Source organism: Pseudorca crassidens, chromosome 3, assembly GCF_039906515.1.
Source record: "Pseudorca crassidens isolate mPseCra1 chromosome 3, mPseCra1.hap1, whole genome shotgun sequence".
In the NCBI taxonomy this organism is placed as follows: Eukaryota; Metazoa; Chordata; class Mammalia; order Artiodactyla; family Delphinidae; genus Pseudorca; species Pseudorca crassidens.
Window position 1 is genome coordinate 42,752,265 of NC_090298.1, and position 21,583 is coordinate 42,773,847.

The 21,583-nt window shown below is 35.9% G+C and overlaps 1 protein-coding gene across 2 annotated transcripts in view; it reads right to left on the reverse strand.

The window, feature by feature from the left end:
• DHX29 (DExH-box helicase 29) overlaps positions 1-21,583 on the reverse strand; it is a 48,023-nt gene that overhangs the window by 7,884 nt on the left and 18,556 nt on the right. For both annotated transcript variants that reach the window (XM_067730702.1, XM_067730703.1), the window contains 15 exons: positions 20,110-20,275; positions 19,730-19,853; positions 17,557-18,165; positions 15,667-15,810; positions 11,781-11,957; positions 10,619-10,759; positions 9,454-9,598; positions 9,209-9,326; positions 7,804-7,888; positions 6,190-6,278; positions 5,105-5,233; positions 4,936-5,011; positions 4,001-4,225; positions 2,554-2,690; positions 2,070-2,163 (listed from right to left, as the gene is read on the reverse strand). In XM_067730702.1, the coding sequence (XP_067586803.1) occupies positions 2,070-2,163; positions 2,554-2,690; positions 4,001-4,225; positions 4,936-5,011; positions 5,105-5,233; positions 6,190-6,278; positions 7,804-7,888; positions 9,209-9,326; positions 9,454-9,598; positions 10,619-10,759; positions 11,781-11,957; positions 15,667-15,810; positions 17,557-18,165; positions 19,730-19,853; positions 20,110-20,275 (2,459 nt within the window). The remainder of the gene's footprint in view (positions 1-2,069; positions 2,164-2,553; positions 2,691-4,000; positions 4,226-4,935; positions 5,012-5,104; positions 5,234-6,189; positions 6,279-7,803; positions 7,889-9,208; positions 9,327-9,453; positions 9,599-10,618; positions 10,760-11,780; positions 11,958-15,666; positions 15,811-17,556; positions 18,166-19,729; positions 19,854-20,109; positions 20,276-21,583) is intronic.

Below are 21,583 nucleotides of genomic sequence, written 5' to 3' on the forward strand. Positions count from 1 at the left end.
ACCTTTAATGGAGTATAAACTACAAAAATACCAAATCACTATGCTGTATACCTAAAATGAATATTATGTTGTAAATCAACCATACGTCAATTAAAACAAAATTAACAGTATGCCAAATTTTCAGTTAACTACAGCCCAAATTACATTAGGGAGGAAAAAAAAGATACTGGAAAGTCAAGGATTAAATGGAGTCATCTGATTCTGTAACATCAACTGATTTTGTATAGATTATCTTCCCAAGACTTTAGATGTCATAAAATAAGAATGTCTAAAATGTGAGAGCAATAAAAATGTACCTGAACACATTTTCATTCAGTCTATTTACTTCCACAGTAGCTCTCCTTTCAACATTTTTACTCAATAAGGATGGTCACATAGAGAACACTAAGGAAGAATTACAGAGGACTCTGATCCTAGACTGCAAGAACCTTCTTCATTTGTCTCTGGGAAACATTTTAATTTCCTAAAGAACTCTGATAAAGTTTATTAATGGCAAAAATCTAAACTTGTTGCCTATAATCTTTTTCTACCTCTAGTAGTGCCAGTCAACTAAAATACTACAGGGAGGATAAGCATTTTAAAGTAAACAGGATACAAGTGATTAAAAGGTGAAGTGTACATTTAGGATTTACTTTAGGCTTCTGGTTTGGGACTTAAGGGACTTTAAGTCCAGGAGAGGAAAGACCAACCAGACAGTTGCTGCCACACCACAAGGTTGGTAAAGAGACTGAAAACCTTGCAGCCCAGGGGAGGTGAAGAAAAGGCTCATAGAAGGAAGGGGGGTGGGAGGCAACTTGGAGGTTGGGAGGAAGTGGAGTGGAGATAAAGCAGTGTTGATTAGCTCTCCATATCTTGAACCCCAGTCAGCTGGCCCAGAGGCATCTGTTTCTTCAATTTATCCCTTTTTCTGCTTCAAGAAGGACAAAATTTATTCCACTTAGCAAAGTCCCTGCTGTCATCTCAGCAGTTATTTTATTTTTATTTATTTTTTCTTGCATTCTTCAAGTCTACTGCATATCTGACATTATAGAAGTACACTGTTAGGCTAATCTAATAATCTAGTTTTTATTCATTAATTCAAAAATATTGACTAAGCACCTAATAGATGCTTAGGTACTAGGTTCAGCAGTTATTTTAAATCACACACACAAAAACTGGTCAAATTATATGGGAATAAAAATATTTTTTAACCTTTTAAAATATGAGCATAGAATAGGGGAATTATGTGAGAGGTTATGGGAATTATGTGAGAGGTTATGAATACTTTTATAGCATGTCTGCACTAAACACCATTTCCCTTTAAATGCTGTACTAAACTTGAGACATATCAATCAAACAATGTGTGGACCTTGTGTGGATCATGATTTGAACTAGCTGTAAAGAAACATTTATGAGATAATCAGGGATATTTAAATATTGTATAGTTGATGATATTAAGGAATTATTTTTTAAGGCATGGTAATGTTAAAGAAAAAAATAGTCCTATACTTCAGAGATATATAACAATCTGACGCCTGGGATTTGCTTCAAAATAATCTAGAGGGCAGATAGTGGATTAACGGGAGTATTAAGTAAAACAAGGTTGAGCACGTGTTGATAATTATGGAAGTGGGAAATGAGTACCCAGGAGTTCCCTATACTATTTTGTATGTTTGAAAATTTCCATAATAATTAAAAATAACAGCTGATTATCAGAGTTGAGAAAAACTATAGAATATCCCCAATTCAATTCCATTTTTTAAAATGAGAAACTGAGAATTAACCTTCCCCAAGCTGAGCTGCTGAATAGACAACTATCCTAATTCCCAAGCTACTGTTATATCTATGAAATCATGTTGCATCTTTGATCATTTCCTGAATATATTAAGATTGTTACATACTATTTTGAATCACTGTGTAATACAGGTTAACTGCTGGGATAAACAAAACAAAAAATCACAAATTTATTAATTCAGCAAATGTTTATTAAACCCTTACTATGTGTCAAGCACTATACTAGGCATTTCTTTTTCCAAATTAATCCTATTGACTATATGACCCTGAATTAAGATAGTTGCATTAAGACTTACCTCTAGGGTTAACAGTGATGTTCTATTAAGAAAGTTCCTCCGGCAATATGCTATTTCAGAACGATAGCCTCCTTCTTGCCGTGCTTTCTTCCATCTAAATAAGTAAAATGACCAAATTTTAATGTTTCCAAACTCTTTTTCAGATTACTAACCAAAGCTTTAATTACATTATAATCATATCAAAAGAGAAAGTTTTAGGAACTAGCCAATTGTATGTAAGAATTTCAACTACAATACAGATATTTTTTGTTCATGTATAACAGTAAATTAATAACTTCAAATACAAGGTAATATACACATAATAATACAGAGTACATTGTTCGTAAATTTTAGGATTATAAAAATGTGAATCTTTAAAATAATTCAACTTGACAGATGCAGTAACTAAAAATAAATTTAAATCTTAAATGTATCCTTTTAATAAAAGTCAAAAATAAATACCCTCAGGTTTGACCTACTGACAAAACCCAGATTATTTATTTACCCCAGATATGCATTGTAGATCGTCAGATGGTCTGAATCTGCCATAGCCAAAGCTGATTTTGCAAGATCTGCTTCATCTTTTCGACCAATTGGTGTGGTAAAAGGAGACTTCTCTGTCATAACTGCAGCTAGTGTTGCCTATCCATAAATAACCAAAAAATGTATCATTAAATAGGTATATATTGAAAGCTGATTTGAAATAGAAAGCAAATCATAAAACAATTGCACTTTCAAGTTGCATGTTTCTTCTTTTCAATTTATTGTGTTCTATAATAGCTACATATTTTCATTTTAATTAGTTACTTTTAGTTTCATTTTATGGAATTTTAAACATTTATCACTTTACTTTTACACCATCTTTGTGGGTAGGGAAGTAATACCACCAGAATCAGAGATTTTTTTTTTTTTTTTTGCGGTACGTGGGCCTCTCACTGCTGCGGCCTCTCCCGTTGCAGAGCACAGGCTCCGGACGTGCAGGCTCAGTGGCCATGGCCCACGGGCCCAGCTGCCCTGTGGCATGTGGGATCTTCCTGGACCGGGGCACGAACCCGTGTCCCCTGCATCAGCAGGCGGACTCCCAGCCACTGCGCCACCAGGAAAGCCCAGAATCAGAGATTTTAAAAAATGAATATTTGTGTGATTTATAGTCTGTCACACAGTTAAAAGAAATCCCTTAATCACAGCTCAGAGGTCTTGACTCCTAGCCTGAATTTCCATTGCCTGCAATGCTCTTTAAATACTTCTTACATAATCTGGACTACGTAACAACCCATTTGTTGTTTTTGCAGCTTTTCAGATCAACTGTCGTGGCAGAGGATATTTCTTGGACTCAACACAATTCTGGTGAGTATCTATATCTGATACTAGAAAAAAAAGGACTAGAGTAAGTCATACTCTCTCCATTTCATTTTCAAACAGCCTTGATTTGTAGTCCCAGAAAAGGCCACAACTTGATATAGCTGGGAAGTTGGAATGGCAGAGCATGCATACGAGCCAGGAGATTCAGACAGAGTCACAAAGTTTGTTAATTCTGAGATAATTTGAGAAAACAGAATTGCTGGTAATTGCTAGCTCAGAGGTAACTCAGAAAAAAAGGAAGTTTTGATTCTACTTATGTGTGGAGTTCAAAACGCTCTAAGAATCACTTACTATATATTCAATTAAGTAAATATTTCAAGTGGGTTGTTTGATAGCAAAAGTCTAGACAAGCCAAAACCCTTTTACAAAATAGTACCTACAATACACTTAGTAAATGGATGATTTTCTTGTATATAAATATCAAAAATATTCAAAAATTCTCATTAAGCATTTATATTTCCTGGTTTTAATGTAAGTACAGACATTCTGTTTAGTTAAAAAAATAAAAGCTAAAATTTGTTTCTAAACTTAATACTTCCCCAGCTAAAATGATATTTACAGTGAAGAAGCAGCAGTGTTGTTTGTCTTACCACTGGATCAAGACAGCCAAAAATGGCACCAAAAATAAGCATCTTGCCAATTTTGACATTCACAGGCAAAGCTGCAAGGTGTTGGCCCAATGGAGTCAGTTTAGGCTCATTTAGTTCACAAGCTCCAATTTTTCGGAGTAAATTCATTGCATTGCTGATTACTTGAAGTTGAGGAGGATCTAAAGCTTTGGAGAGGAAATCTTCAGGAGAACCAAGATTACATTTCTGCAGATTGAAAAAGTGATAAATTAGTATGTGATCAGAAAGAATTAACAAAGAGATGGTCAAACTGGAACTAAATTTAAGTAAAATTTTAAGCAAAGAGGATAAATGTCTGTGTCTATTAAGGGAGTAGGAAAGAGGATGAGATCTTCCAGTCCATATTTTTAGTTTATTCATTTCTGATTTTTATAGAATCAAAAATCTGAGAACTGAAGGATATTATAGATCTTTCAGAGTAGGAAACCTTTGGTCTAGGCCAGGATTTCTCAAGTCCAGCTCTGTTGTTATTTGGGGCCAGATAATTCTGTTTTAGGGGACCGTGCTGTTCATTGTAGAATGTTTAGCAGCATCCCTGGCCTTGACCCACTAGATGTCCATAGCATCGTCTCCCTCTTCCCCCAGTTCTGACAACCCAAAATGTTTCTTGACATTCCCGTTTTTCCCTGGTGAGCAATATCATCCCCAGTTAAGAACTACTGGTCTAGGTTATGAGTCTATATTTTCATCTATAAAGTATGAGTGCTTATGGCAGACTTAAAGCACAGGGGGTTTACTTATAAAAGATGGGGGAAGGGGGCATTTATTAAAGAGTAAATAAAATACTTGAAAATCTAGAGCAACAGAAGGTAAGATAAGTTTAAGTCTTCTTCCCACCCGCCCCGCCCAGAAAGGGGTGAAGAACAAAAAATTCATCTAAGTTCCTTTGGGATTACCATAATATGAAGACATAATTCCTCCAAAGGCACACGCAAGATTTCAGGAACAGAATAGTCCATAAAGCCTTCAAATCTGAAAAATAAAATAAAAATAATACTAAATACATACTATCAGAAATGTCACACTGTATTGGTTTATGTTTTTAATTTCCGGGCTATGCCATACCTTTCTCTCGTGTACATTCGGAAACAGAAGCCACCTCTGACGCGCCCAGCTCTCCCCTGGCGCTGCAGAGCACTTGCTTTGCTGACAAACGTCTCCACCAAAGAACTCATCTGACTGCTTTCATGGTACCTAGAGAAATGTTTTAGGAGAGAATATGTAGATAATTGACTGAAATCAAAATCTGAAAAAACTGGAAATATTTGACTCTAAAATTAAGTTGAAGATTAGAGTGCCTCTTAATTATGCAATAAGAATTCTTTGAGAGTTTGAGAAATGCCACTGTGAACGTTACAATTCAACGCACCTTTCACAAGATACAGTTCAACCCTGAAAACACCTCCTCTACAGGTACAATTAAAAAAATCAAGAGTTTATTTTGTACTGGATAGTCGTACTCACTTCCAAATATTGCTCAAGTTTCCTAATATTAGGGACAGTGTATATAGATTACAATAGACTACTAAGGTGGTCTCCCTTATTTGCGAAATACAAACATTAAAACATTTATAAAGTAATAATCTTTCTGTTGAAGATTCAGTTAATCTATTATGTGCCAATTACTGTACTAGGCACTTTCAATTATGAAATTTTAATTTTTCCCATTTACATATGAGGAAACTGATGATTATAACTGATGGTCATATTACTAGCTCAAGATTATAGATCAGAGATTTATAATCCAACTCTGATTCTAAAACTCATACTTTTTTTTTGTAATCCCATAAATAATGCTTTTGTAAAACATTAAGTTATAAACTAATTTACAAAATCTATGTTCTGAATATTTTCTCAGCACTTTTCTGAAAGTAGCAGTACACTGATATTACTTATGGGAAAACTGATGACATGAATTTTAACATTTATTCTCAGACATTTTAAACTTCCCTACAGTTTCTCTGAGACTTTTTGTTTTGGGCAGAATTAGGACATTCAAGATTTTCCTGATATGATTCTGTGATCTAGTGCTTGCTTCAGCAGCACATGTACTAAAATTGCAATGATTCTGTGATGTCTCCTAAGAATTGAAGAGTCCCAAGCCCTCTTCAGGTTCAAAAAATGTTTTGATTTGGAAAATTCAGACTTACTTGTTTTCTTTCGTTCTTCCAGTATCAATTACAAATACAACATCTGGAATAGTGATACCCGTCTCTGCAATATTTGTTGCTAAAACAATCTGAAAATAAAAAGCCAAAACTTCTAGGTAACAACTTTCAGCAATGTGCCATCATTTAAACTTCTTTGGATAGTTCAGCCAATGAATTTTAAAAAATGAATTTCACTTTTATTTACAAAAATTCACAATCTAATTGCTATTACTGTGTAATCTAAATTTGCTCTAATTAATTTTATCACCTTAGCTTATTAATTAAAGTTATAGATTCTTATTCCAACAAAAATACCATTCCCCTAATTCTAGTCAGTCATCTTAAAAATGGCATACATGGAATGAGAAATTGGATCAGAGAATGGAGACTGCTCAGCAGAAACTTCACAGTTAAGTAGAAAAAAAAAGTAATAGTTCTTCAGTAAGAAGAACTGGTGGGTTGTTGCCCTGGCTCTACTACTTATTAGCTTTGTGACTTGGGCAAGTCATTTTACCTCTCTGGCCTCCAATAATCTGACCTGCAAATTACAAGGTAGAAATAGATGATTTCTTAAGTCTCTTTCTAGCTCAAAATTTCTTAATGGTGATGGCTGAATAGTGCAATCTTCTTGTGGCTTTTTTGTTTGTTCTTTTTTTTTTTTCTGTTGAGTCCTTGGAGGTAAAACATTTAGGAAATTCTAGGTCAAATTCAATATACTATGGCTCTATCTCAATATTGAATGCTTGCTTTTCTTACTCATTTATCCTAGGAAACAGAACCCAGATTATTAAGATTTAGATGGGACCTCGGTGATCAAATTTTTTAGAGGTGGAATTCTTTTCTTAAGACAAAATGTTACAGGGAAGCCAAATGTTACAGATCAGAGCACACAGCCTCTGAACCCCTGGAGTTTTCAGAGTACAGTTAGAGAACCGTAAATTTAATCCAGCTCCTGTTTAAAGATGAGAAAGGAAGCTGAGTGGGTTGCCGAAGGTCACAGACATGGCAGCAGCTTAGGGACAAGAACCCAGGCTTCGTGCATTAGAGTCCAGGCTCTTGCTGGGAGCTCTGTGTTCCCCAGAGTTTCTACATTGTGCTCTTTTTTGCCCCCCCGCCTAAGAGAGGGTCAAAATCTGAGAAACTCTCTTTGTCAAGTATCTCTTCATTCAGCACCCGAACAGAGGAGACAATGAAAATACTTAGATTGTTTCCTAACCTAATGGTCTCTGTATTGCAAAAATAATCAGGGATGAGTAGCAAAGAGAACAAAAAAGAATCCTCTCAGGATTCAAGTAGCTCCTGATATCCAACATCCTTTGTGATATCTTCTTTAAGGAATAGCAGTGATTTTTCTTTTCATAAGCAACATCCATGCCATATTTTTAAACTACCACTCCCCTAAAGTTATTAATAACATATAATATAAACATAAACACCTAATATAAATTGAATTTTAATATTGGGTTCTCTTTTGATTATGTTAAGCTGCAGAGCATCTGGAGTCTGCATGCACTATAAAGCACTTAATAACTGTCTTTGATGATAAAAAGTCATAACACTTTTATGAAATATTCTCAGTTGGATCACATATAAATTTGCTGTACTGAATTTTACCTTCCTGACTCCTTGAGGAGGAAGTGTGAATGCTGCAGCTTGATCTTGAGTTGAGAGAATAGAATGCAGAGCTATCACTTTATATCTGAAAGTTAAAATCATAGTTCTTAGCAAGAGTTTCTCTTTAGAAGACACTGCAAAGAATAATAAAATTTATTTGCAAATAGAAAGCAATTTTTAAATTTTTTATTATGAAAAATTTTAAACACACACAAAAGTTCTGAAAATGGTACAGTGAAACCCCATATATACTCATCAAAGAGAAAAAACAATATGAATGAATTATATGGAATGTAGGGTTTAAAGAATTTTTAAAATATATTCTGATGCTGAAGTGATAACCATAACAGCGGTAATAAACTGTATCAAAACAGGCATAGTAAAAAGCCAATTCAATATGTATGGATGATGGGCTTCCCTGGTGGCGCAGTGGTTGAGAGTCTGCCTGCCGATGCAGGGGACGTGGGTTTGTGCCCCGGTCCGGGAAGATCCCACATGCCGCGAAGCGGCTGGGCCCGTGAGCCATGGCCACTGAGCCTGCACGTCCGGAGCCTGTGCTCCGCAACGGGAGAGGCCACAACAGTGAGAGGCCCGTGTACCGCAAAAAACAAAAAACAAAAAAACCCAATATGTATGGATGGGCTTCCCTGGTGGCACAGTGGTTAAGAATCCACCTGCCAATGGGCAAGTCATTTTACCTCTCTGGCCTCCAATAACCTGACCTGAAAATTACAAGGTAGAAATAGATGGTTTCTTAAGTCTCTTTCTAGCTCACGGGTTCGAGCCCTGGTCCGGGAAGATCCCACATACCCTGGAGCAACTAAGCCCATGTGCCACAACTACTGAGCCTGAGCTCTAGAGTCCACAAGCTACAGCTACTGAAGCCCATGCACCTAGAGACCGTGCTCTGCAACAAGAGAAGCCACCGCAATGAGAAGCCAGTGCACCGCAACTGAGAGTAGCCCCTGCTCGCCGCAACTAGAGGAAAGCCCGCACGCGGCAATGAAGACCCAACGCAGCCAAAAATAAATAAATAAATTTATTAAAAAGAAAAAACAAGTGCTTCAAAGATATTAAAAAAAAATGTACGGATGACAAACTGCAATGCTGTTAGGGTTTTGTACCATCCAGTGGGCTGGGGAGCGGAGTCACCATCTTACTCTTAACCACAGGATTCCCTCTGCTTAATCGTATTGAGAAAATAAAACAAATGTAGAAATAGTACCTAAAAATTTTAGTAGATAAAATGCTATAATAGAAATGTTAAAAAAAAAAAAAAGAGCTTTGCCATGGACAATTTTAACTAAAGGTGAAAAGACTCTGAAAGTTCTGATCAAGAGTTTTAATGTGTGAAACATTTTTCTGTTTTAAAACTACCAGGAATATAATGAAGATCTGTAGTTACCGTTCTGAAAAAAATCTTCTGTCAGTTGATAAGAGATCATACAACTGTTGAATATGAGCAAGGCCTGGTAAAAAGATCAGTACTGCTCCTTCAACATTTTTGAACTGGGGACTTCTGTCTGAAATTTTTAAAAAGATACAATATTCAGAAATAAGGAACAGCATATAAGATATTAATAGAACATCTCCAATTAGTAGAAAAGTTTTATCAAAACAAATGGAGACACATTAGAAATAGATACATACCTAAATATGTAAGAAGTTCCAAAATGAGATCCAGGTTGATTTTATGAGGATTCATGTAGAGAATAGCATGCTGAGTGCGGTTGCTGTACTTTTGGTAAAATGGATTTAAATCATCACTTGTTCCAGTCTGAACTGGGATGTATTCCTAAAAGAAACAAATCAGAAAAAGCCAAACAAAAACATTACGTATTTTTTAAGACAAAGAAGGAAAAAAGGAGCTATTTGCATTCATTCCAATCTGTATTTTCTCATTGTCACTATTATTTTGTTAAAATATAGCAAGAATACAATTTTTAACAGAATTAAAGTATTACAAAATTTCATCTCTCCTATTAATTTCATTTCATACAGTCCCCTTAAGTATAGCAAACCTTTTTATCTTGGCATGTAAACACTAAATTAGAAAAGAAATGAAGAAAAACAGAACAATGGAAGCATTGTTCTGTGGCAGCTGAAAAGCAGCCTGGCCAAGAGAGGTCATAATAACTTTATTAAGTAATCTACACCTGCCTCATTCCTTCTAGATTCTACTTTGGTTGCTGAATTCCAATCATCTTCTTTGAAATACTCCTTTTAATTTTTTAAAGTCTTTTAGTTTCTAATTTCTATCTCTGCAGTTTTAGGGGAAGATTTTAGTTTTTGCTTCCTTGGTTTATCTGCTTAACTAAAGGATAAAGTAACTTCTACTTCTACTTCTACTTCCATTAGATGAATGAAATATTGTGGATATAATGAAAATAGTGTATATAGTACCACTGGCCAAAATGCAGGATAATGTAGCTTTTATGATATTTCTAAAATTATGTCATTGAAAGTAAATTAACTCTCTATGAAGATTCGTGCTTGCCCTGGATAGTACAGAGCTAAGGTTGGCTCGTGTCAGGACAGAGGCTGCTAGGAAAACCAATGGCAAGGATCTAGATTTTGGTCCTGCCCCATCCTGACTATCTAAGGTGTTGAGATAAAGTAAGTATCGTAAGCCAAACACTAGAGTCAGTGAAACAAAGATTTAAAGAAATGACCTTTAAAATTTGCTCATAATCATATCTGTTCTTCTACTAGATTATGTTTGAATGCACTGTGTCAGCCATATTTTAAAACTCTTACGGCAGTTTATGCCCTGGATATCACAATCAGATGTCTTTCAAAAATGTTTTATTTTTACCTGATACTTTTGTATTCCCCCTGCTTTGCTTGTAACATTAACAGTTATTTCTTCTTCCTCCTCCAGAAATTTCTGACAATATTCTGAGTCTTTCTCCAGGACAAAGCCTGTTTCTTCTATTATATCTTCAAGATGAAAAACCTGCATAGATTAAGGCATATAAATAGTGAACTTAAATTCATTTCAGTAAATATCATTTTAAAGAGAACAAGGGATTGTTACCTTTTGAATGTCACCAAATGCTAATTTAGCATGTTACGAGAAAAGCTTTTTTCTGCATTTATTGGTAGTGAAGAACTTGGCTGATGTAGATGGATCTATTCCTCGTAGTCTCAGGACAAAGCACATTATGGTGTGTATATTTTTTACATGTGAAAACCAATTAAAAGAGCAGCCTTTATCAGCTGAACCAAAAGGGCAAACATTAAGAATAGAAGGAAGCTTCAAAGACAAGCCTAAATTTGAGGGATGGGTGAAAAAGGAGTTCCTTATTGCTAGGCAGCTACCCCCAATCTGGATGTAATGCCTTTGCTATGGAAGTGTGTTTTACACTGTGTACCTCTGTGGTATGTCGTTCGTCAGCAGAATCCTCCTTCCAGCCCACTCACCCTCAGTCAAGGCAGCACCAGCCATCTGATTCCCAAGGCCATCTCCAGGTCCTCCCTATCTCTCTTTTTTAAAATTAATTAACTTTTTATTATTATTTTTTTTGGCTGTGTTGGGTCTTCGTTGCTGTGCGCGGGCTTTCTCTAGTTGCGGTGAGCGGGGCCTACTCTTCGTTGCGGTGCGCAGGCTTCTCATTGTCATGGCTTCTCTTGTTGCAGAGCACGGGCTCTAGGCGCGCAGGCTTCAGTTGTTGAGGCACATGGGCTCAGTAGTTGTGGCTCACAGGCTCTAGAGCACAGGCTCAGTAGTTGTGGCGCACGGGTTTAGTCGCTCTGCGGCACGTGGGATCTTCCCCGGGCCAGGGACAAACCCGTGTCCCCTGCATTGGCAGGCAGATTCTTAACCACTGTGCCACCAGGGAAGCCCTCCAGGTCCTCTCTTGACTTGCAATACCCTAGGAATCGTTCTAGGCTCAGACTTAAGGGCCTGTTTTATGGTGACACTCACTGGTGGGAATGTAGTTTCTATTTACATATGCATTATAAAGAAAACTTACCTCAACAGGATAATTTCTTCCTGAAATTCTCAGAATAGGGCAGTGTATGAAATAGCTAGAAAACTTTTCACTGTCTACAGTGGCACTCATTAGAATCAAATGTAGATCAGAGCGTTTCTGTAAAATTTCCTTCAAGATAATTAGTAGGAAGTCTGACTGGACACTTCTTTCATGAACCTAGCATAAGGGGAACAAAAAAATCATAAGGTCAAGTAATAGGCTAAAACAATCAGACATTCAAATCTACTAAAAGTTAATCAATATTTACATATAGTCAGTACATGCAGAAAGAGAAGCTGTATGTTTCAAATAAGGCAGATCTTCAGAATTGAAAATAAAGTCACCCTCTAAAATTGAAGTCGGTAAAAATCGGCATATAATGAACAAGATTAGCTATGATAGTAGGACTCTACCTTAGGAGATGGTTTGTAAGTGTTCAGCTGATAAGATTAGGGTATCTCCCAATTTCACTGAGAAGCCAGTGTAACTCTTAAAGCGCTGCTACTAATATACAACTGAACAGACACAAAACTGCAACAAGACAGATAGTTTATCCACTATGTAGAAAAAGGGGAATTTGATTAGTAGGAATCTGACAGGTTCTCTATCAACTGTCTGAGAAAAAGGCTCTTATGCCCTTCCAACAGATGCATTTTAGGGACGAGCATTGTAAACCTGCTATAGAGCATAAAAAAACATGGGACATTGTCAGAACTCAATATCTGCTGGATATACCAGTCTATATTTCAACTTCCTGTACTGGGGTTATTTCTACTCCATTTTATTTTATGAGATTAAGGCAGCATACAAAAGATAGAATACATCAAGATAACAAAAATTAAAACGGTTTTGATCATTCATTTGCTCGGAAGGGAGGCAACAATGGTCAAATGTTCACTACAAACAGTACTAAGCATTGTGCTAGATACTGGGGATTAAAAAATGACCAAGGTAGTCTTTTCATTTCAGAGTTTACAGCCTTGTTAGAGGATACTGTAGAGAATGGTTTGAAATTACATATGAAGCGTAGTTAATTTTTTTTGAGGGGGGTAGGGGTCTAATATTCTTTTTTTGTTTGTTTTATATTTAATTATTTTTTTTATTGGAGTATAGTTGATTTATAATGTTGTGTTAATTTCTGCTGTACAGCAACTCAGGTGGTCAGGAAGGCTACTAAGAGAGATCTGCCATCTGTGCTGAGAACTGAAATGAGTTTTAGAGGAGGAGAAAGGAACAGTATGATAAAGGGAGAAAAAGTAGTCATGGGACACAACTTGTGCAAAATCATGGTGGACAGGGGGATAATTATACATTTCAGGAAATGAAGAAACAAAAATGACGCCTTGAGCATGGGATGAGGAACGGGCAAGAGATAGAGCTGGCAAGGTACTCAGTAATCTGCCCATATGAGGTCTTGTAAACCGTGTTAAGGAGTTGAGACTTTATCCTAATGAGTCAGGGTAGTGAGTAAGATATTTCAAAGCAGGGGCATCATGTGGTCTGAATTTTGTTTTCAAAAGATAAATCCAGCTATAATTGAAGAATGTAGTAGAAGAGAGCAAAACAGAAAGTAGGAAGTTTAATTAGAGGCTTTTGTACTAATTAAAAGAGATAATGGTAGCCTATATGAGGGCAATACCAGTGAATATGGAGAGGTAAATGAATGTGAGAAAAGTAAAATCAACAAAGTCTAGGTGATTGGATTTAGGGGATATGGGAGAAAGAAGAAGGAATAATCTTGGATGTTTTTACTTAGGTAGTTTGACGAGGATATTTAAATCTGAAGCTCAAGAGAGAAAGATTTCCTGAACAGAAACAGATCTGGAGAACCTCCTCAAATAGATGGTAATTTATATAGATACTGACATTTTTAAAAAAGAAAATTAAAAATGAGGATAAAACATAAAATAGAGCTAATAAAAATGAGGATAAAACATAAAATAGAGCTAATAAAAATGAGGATAAAACATAAAATAGAGCTAATAAAAATGTATGCTTTATTAAGTACACTTGGAAGAGGTGGGCAAAAAGTTTGGCTGTAAACATACCAGCAGCCAGAGGAAAAGCTACTTAACTCACACACTGACCATAAACTAAAACAAATCGCACAACTATTCCTAATAAGAAAGCCAGAAGTATTATCCTGAGCATCTTCATAAAGAAGGTCCTGAATAATGTAATGCACTCTATGCCAGCATCTCTTACATCATTATATTTAACATGATGATGAATTTCACTGGGTTTTTTCTTACTCTTACTGTACTTTTCAACAAGAGGTTGACATTATCATACTGAAGCACAATTCAGTAAATCACGCCTACAGACTGCTAATACTAAAACATCAAAGAACAGCTCCCTGAAGTTGGTCTAACTTTTAAATTAGGATTCATTCTGATATATATTTATTAATCAATTTTCTAATAATTTGGGGCTCCAAGAAAACTTACTGACTGGCTGATACAAGTATTTCATATTACCTAGCAGTAAAAATTTCTCATTATAAATGGATAAATTAGCATTTTGACTTAAGTTGATTCTTGAGGATACTGATAAAATCTAGGTCTTAGCCATGCACAGCTGCAACTGTGACACCCCATTCCCCACCCAACACTGCCAGGAGCAAGTTACCAATGGGCCTGCTCAATCAAGCAGCCATACATCCTCTTTCTTTTTGACATCTTAGTGATAACAGTACAACTCCTTCCCCCACTGAAGATTAAAGACCCCTTAGATAAAAATGAATTCCCATCACTCATCTATAACCAAAATTATTGTATTTAAAAACATCTTACCCTAAACTTGTCCAACAACAGGAAGATGGTTAAATAAATTATGGGACATCCAAATTATATACTTCTATAAAGCTATTAAAAAATAGTGTTTTTGTAGACTAATGATGTGAAAGAATTATAAAATAAATATCGCACATGCTAAACATACACATATATAAATGCACAAATGTCAATATTAATTTTTTTCTGGATGAGACTACAGATAATTTTTATTTTCATTTTTGTATCTCTCTATACTTTAATACTTACTAACCAAAATGAGGAAAATAACCCAATAATCTATGTATAGTCTATTAATTAAAAATCAAAGAATGACTGAACTTTCACTAATGCCTTCTGAACTTGGTGAATTAACAGACATTCATAGAAACTTTACATCTGGGAAAACTGAAAAAAATTTCCATTTTTGAATAAAAGAAATGCTGTATATCTTATTTTTTTCAAAACATTATGTACAAAGCAAGTCAGTTTAACATGTACTAGGCTAGTATACCATTTAAAATAATTCTAATGTGAAACTTTTGGCATAATTCAATTTTAGTGTGCATTCAAATTTGATTCAAGTAGGGGGTATATCTATAGGGAAAATGACATACTGATGAGGATTCCTTGTTTTTTATAAGAATCCGAGAAAATCCTTTAACAAATGTAGTTGAGAGGCAGCAGACTGCTAAGAGATGGCTGCAGATGTACTGCCTGGGTTTGAACACCCAGTTGTAGAGCTTATTGGCTGTGTGAATTTGAGCAAGCTATTTAATCTCTGTGTGCCTCAGTTTCCTCAACTGTAAAATAGGGATAATAATATCTACTCCACTGGATTGCTGGAAAGATTAAATGAAGTTGTATATATGAAGTCCTTAAAATAGCACCTTGCATACAGCAAATGTTATACAGCATTTGTTAAATAAATCAATTTACAGGAGACACATTTGTTAGAGGAAATTATTATATTTAGAGGAAATTAAATAATTATTATATGTAAAGTGTCTGGCATTTAAGCATGAAGAAAATGTTAGCTAGTTTTAGAAGTAACATCTTTTTAATTCAAAAATGTTTAGAATTTTTTTCTGAACATGACTACAGAATCAACTCACCTCATCTACAATAACGTGAGACACATTAGTTAGGAGACCATCTTCTTGAAGTTTTCTTAGCAAAACCCCTGTTGTACAGTAGAGTAACCTGGTAGATTCACTCACTCGAGACTCCATCCGGATCTGATATCCACACAAAGAATTCTGAAGGGAAAACACAAGGCCAAGATTAGAGTCTCACAAATGATCTAGGAAACAAGCTTTAAAAAGTACAGGTGCTGATCCTGCTACTATATGGAGCAGTCTAAGTAAATTTGTTTAGTGCAATTTATTACTTTCCCATGGTCTTCAATTATATAAAACTATAAAATTAGTTTCTGCAATTTTAATTTTTTTTTTTTTTGCGGTACGCAGGCCTCTCACTGTTGTGGCCTCTTCCGTTGCGGAGCACGGGCTCCGGACGCCCAGGCTCAGCAGCCATGGCTCACGGGCCCAGCCGCTCCGCGGCATGTGGGATCTTCCCGGACCGGGGCACAAAGCCGTGTCCCCTGCATCGGCAGGCGGACTCTCAACCACTGCGCCACCAGGGAAGCCCCCACTTTCGGCAATTTTAAACAAGAAAAACCTTTTATCAGTTTTGAAACAAAAATCTGTTCACCTGCTTTGAGTACCATTAACATTATTACGAAAATATTAATAGATTTAATCAATTTCTTATTAAATTATCTTGGAGCAAAATATTGAGGTACCAAGGAATAGAATTTTAGAGACGCTCCTACAATTTGGTCCACTTTTCTATCAAGATCTCATAAAAGCTGCAACGATTAAAAACCAGTGGTGGGGGGCTTCCCTGGTGGCGCAGTGGTTGAGAGTCCGCCTGCCGATGCAGGGGACACGGCTTCGTGCCCCGGTCCGGGAAGCTCCCACATGCCGCGGAGCGGCTGGGCCCGTGAGCCATGGCCGCTGAGCCTGCGTGTCCGGAGCCTGTGCTCTGCAGTGGGAGAGGCCACAACAGTGAGAGGCCCGCGTACCGCAAGAAAACAAAAACAAAAACAAACAGTGGTGCCTGATGGGAATCCTGAAGTCACTTCTATTCCCATCATATTTTCTTTCTCCTTCAGTCATTCCTTTGTTATACTTGTAAACATGTCTGTCATCCCCTTAATGTAAAGTCCTTATAAGACAGAAATTATGTCCTTTTTCCTCTTTCATTTCGTGAGAGAAACCAAGAAAAATTGCCAAATAAAATGTTTTTTAATGAAGGGATACCTAACTTAAAGATAGAGACAAAGATGTTAAGTATCATATTTATAAAGAACAATTCAAAGTATAATTAAACTGAGTTATATGAACTGGGAATTCATTACATTTGGTTCTAAAGCAATTTTACTAATTCCTATACTTTGCAGTCACTCCGGTTAAGGTCTGGCCAGTTTTGTGTATACTTTTATCGCAAAGTGTGTGACAGTAGATATTGAAGTACTTTTTCTATTATTTCTTTTATATACAGGATTTGAAAATAGTCTGGCATTTTCTTTTATATTGTTTTTTCCTTCTGTTCACTGAACTAATGAAAATCATTCAGGAATACATCCCACGGAAAAGATTTCCAAATACTTGAGCTATCTGATATTAACAGTTATACTTGTGTTTATATTCTTTGAATGATCAACTTAGTATGTAATATATTTGAATACTCAATTATTAAAGTGCATATATTTTTCCTTTTATGTGAGAATTTTAATGATAATTACTGACAGTCCTTTGCATGTAAAGGAGAGTGGCATAATATCACATCTATCCAAGAAAACATGAGAAACACCTGAGATACGCTACTGAACAAACAGCATTGGTCAAAACTCATATACGGCACAGGCTTCCATTTGGGTCCCAAGGGCACAGGTTGAGTGAGGTCAGCACTCTCTGAGGTGAGGTTGAACAGTGTCTCACCTTTCCTCCAGGTCCATTTTCACAGCCCAGTTCCTCACACACTCTTGTGGCTAAGCTCACTGCTGAGACCCGCCGGGGCTGGGTGCAGACAATGCTGCATCTACTTGTTTGCCATTCGTTCAGAAGCAGGTCCTCCAACAGGAAATGTGGCACTTGAGTACTCTTGCCGCTCCCTGTTTCACCTGCCACCACCACAGCCCGGTGCCTTCTAAGAGTTTCGACAATTGAGTTCCTGTGTTTGAACACAGGTAACTGTTGCCGTTCCTTTAGCAGTCTCTGGTACTTAGGTGTGCTTTGCAACTTTCTAAAGAGGTTTCTAACTGGCTCCAAATCTTCTGCCTTTTCTGATTCCAAGGACAGTGCAGAAAAATCCTCATCAGAAACTAAATTTTCCCAAGATTCCTCAGGATCTTCAGAGGTTTCTCTCGTATTCTCAGATTGCTGTTGTTGCTGTTGCTGCTGCTGCTTCAGTTTATTCAGAAGTTTGGCAATGAAAAGGTCACGTGGTTTATTGGTCTCCATTTTATTTAACTGTTCCTTTCTCTTTTCTGCATCACTCCACTCCAGCCAGACATCTCGGTAAGTGGGCGGAAGTAACTGATGAACTGACTATAAAGGGAAAGCACAGTAGTTATGTCGTTTTCACTAACTACTGGACACCAAAATTCAATAGGTTAGAACTTAAAAGGATAGCTGCCTTCTTCTTAAAATGTCTCTTAAACTAGTGTTACTACTTTAATATAAGATAAACATGTATATGATGCAAATTTATAAATAGCATATATTCAGGCTTCTAGACTTACTAGCTATGTGACCTTGGGCAAGTAACTTAACTTCTTGGTGTCTTAGTTTCTAAATTTGTAAAATGGGGCTAATAATAGTACCTCCCTTACAGGCATACTCTGAGGTAAACTAAGTTAATCATGTAACGTGCTTATTCCTGGAACACAATAAACTATTAAATACATGTTTATTATTTATTCATATAGTGGTGCTATTTAAATATACAGATGATCCATAATGCATCTTTAAAACAAAGTTCCCTCTGAGATTCCAGCAGTTGTATATTACAGGTCAAAGTATTTTAAATGAACTCCACTGGATGAAACTGTTATCTTAATTCTGTGTTATAAAAGAGCCTGCAATTATTTCTGTAACACTGATAGTGACTTCCATCAATTAAGCTTAGCTTATGATACCTTATTCTGCAAAATGAGGGAAATAAAGACATTAAGCACTTTTACTGACACAAAATGGAAAAGAACTATTGTTGGAGTTCCACTTAATCAGTGCCTAAATTTTCAGTAGTTCTAATTCCCCATGAAGAAAGATATATTATAAAATATATATTATATATTATATAAATATAATATATATATTATATATATTTATATATATATATAAAATATATATTATATTTTTATTATAAAAAGGAGATGTTGACAATACCCCCCAACCAAAAAAAGAACATTGTGTTCTCTTAAAAGTGCTCTCTTCAGTAATACTTTATTTTCATCTTTCCTTAAACTGGAAGTTTATAGTCAACGTAACCTAAAAGTGAAAACTGGAACCAGTGTCTAATTTTTTAAAGTTGAGAGACAATATAACATTAAAGGAAAACAAATGTTTAAAAACTCTCCTTAATTCAACCATTCTAGCACAACTATTTTTTAATCTGTAAATTAGTATAGCTTACAAAGCTGGACCAAATGGTTCAGAGCCTCTGGTCTAAGGAGAGAAAGATTGAACTATGTTTAGGAGTGAGAGGAAGTCAAAATTATAAATAAGCAGAAACAAGGATTAATCAGAAGCATTCAGTAAGAGAAAATTGGCACAAAGGGCCATAATTAAAAACTAACTTCCACATGCAGATACAGTTTTATGTTGACAAAATATACCCATTACTCCAGAAATGATTTTTTTTTTTTTTTTTTTTTTTGCGGTATGCGGGATTCTCACTGCTGTGGCCTCTCCCGTTGCGGAGCACAGGCTCTGGACGCGCAGGCTCAGTGGCCATGGCTCACGGGCCCAGCCGCTCCACAGCCTGTGGGATCTTCCCGGACCGGGGCACGAACCTGTGTCCCCTGCATCGGCAGGCAGACTCTCAACCACTGCGCCACGAGGGAAGCTCCCAGAAATGATTTTTGAAACACTTAGGTCTAAAAAGTCTCACCTGCCCTTTCACTAAACGATAAAGAGCTAAAGTAGCTCCCAGGTGCTGAGCTTGCATGCCATCCTCTGTTAAGATTGTAGGGCATACTACCAGTACATCATCTTCAGACTTGATTACCCTTACCCTACAAAGAAACCAAAAATATTTTAAAATAAAATTGATGAAGTAGAAAAGGTCAGAATTCCATTAACATTGAACTGTAGTTTAATTATTTAAATTAAATATTCCCATGGAAGACATCATACTACATAATGACTTATAAGCACTATCAATCTGAGATGTGGAATTAGCTTCCTAAATATCTACTTAACTCATCAGAAAAAAAAAAGATTTTCATCTTAGATTTTTCTATAAGTTCATTCAGTTAACCAAAAACATACCTACATTTCCAGTATCTACCTACTGCAACTTTTTCAAAGGAAGGATTTGGACTCTTGGGAAGATTCTTCCTGACCCAATCGATCAGAAATTGTTTGGGAGATTTTCCAGTCCAGCTTCGAGCAGTATAGTCAAAATTTCTTACATCATGAGGTTCTTTCTTTTTCTCTAAAATGATAAAGATTGGTTCTTTAAAAATGGTTATGTAGTAATATACAGTCTCTTTTGAGAGATTAATGTCCTCTCACTTTTGGGAACAGACTTTTAGAAGAGAATAGGTTTAAAAAAAGACAGACAGAAAGGCTTGCTCTTCTTTAAGTCATGTAAGGAAATCCTCTTGATGGACAGAATCAGTGAAAATCTGGATCTTTTTAAAAAAGTATCTTAAGTTATGTGTTCTTGTAAAATATCTATGACACAATCCATGCAATGAATTGTTTAGAATACTCTGAATTACAATGTTTGGTAGACTATCTTTTGAAAAGATATAAATCAGATGTCATTTCTCTGCTTAACAGCTGCCACTACCACCACTGTCAATGGCTTCATGTTGCATATAAGATAAAGTCCAAATTCTTCATTAGTACCTAAAAGCCCTCTATGGCCCACCCCTGCCTATTTGTTGTCAGTCTTCCATCATGCTCGCTATGCTGTAGCCATACTGGTCATGAGTCAATTCCTTAAATGCTCTAAACCTGCCTCGCTCAATACAGTAGCCACCAGCCACATGTGGCTAAATTTAAATTAATTAAAATTAAAATTTCAGTTTCTCAGTTATACTAGTCACATTTCAAGTGCTCGATATAGTTGACCCTTGAACAACACAGGTTTGAACTGTACAGGTCCACTTATATGCAGATTTTTTTCCAATAAATATACAAAAACACACATGAAGAACATCATGTGTAAGACTTATATTGAAGTGGATAGCCTATCCTTACACAGGCATGAGGTGATAATTAATATAAAATTAATAATGTGTTATTTTCTTTGTTTTATAACTTTGCTTTCAAAGAATTACCTTACCTTATAGAATGCCTCTCTCTCATAATTGGAGAAACTGCATATCAGCCTATCATCATAGGTAAGTGGTTTTTTAAAAAATGTTAACAGTGTTTCCAATAGTATATTATGAATACTACTGTAATACTGTATGCCATAAAAATTTTATAATGATTCTTTCATTAGTGTATAAGGCTAAACTAACAGTGAAGTAAAGCAGTTATATTGATTACACTAGGGTACCATTAAAGCAATCATATTGCTGCTTCTTCGTTATTAATGCATGAATCATTATACCTATAAACAACTAAGAACTTCTGCACATTATCTTTTCATTTTTGATGTCTCATGTTAGTAATACATATAACAGCTACAGTGTTTTGAATCATATAAGACAATGTTGATATAGGTACTGACAGACGATTCATCTTGTACATAGATAACATAAACTCACAGAATCTATACAGTACAGTA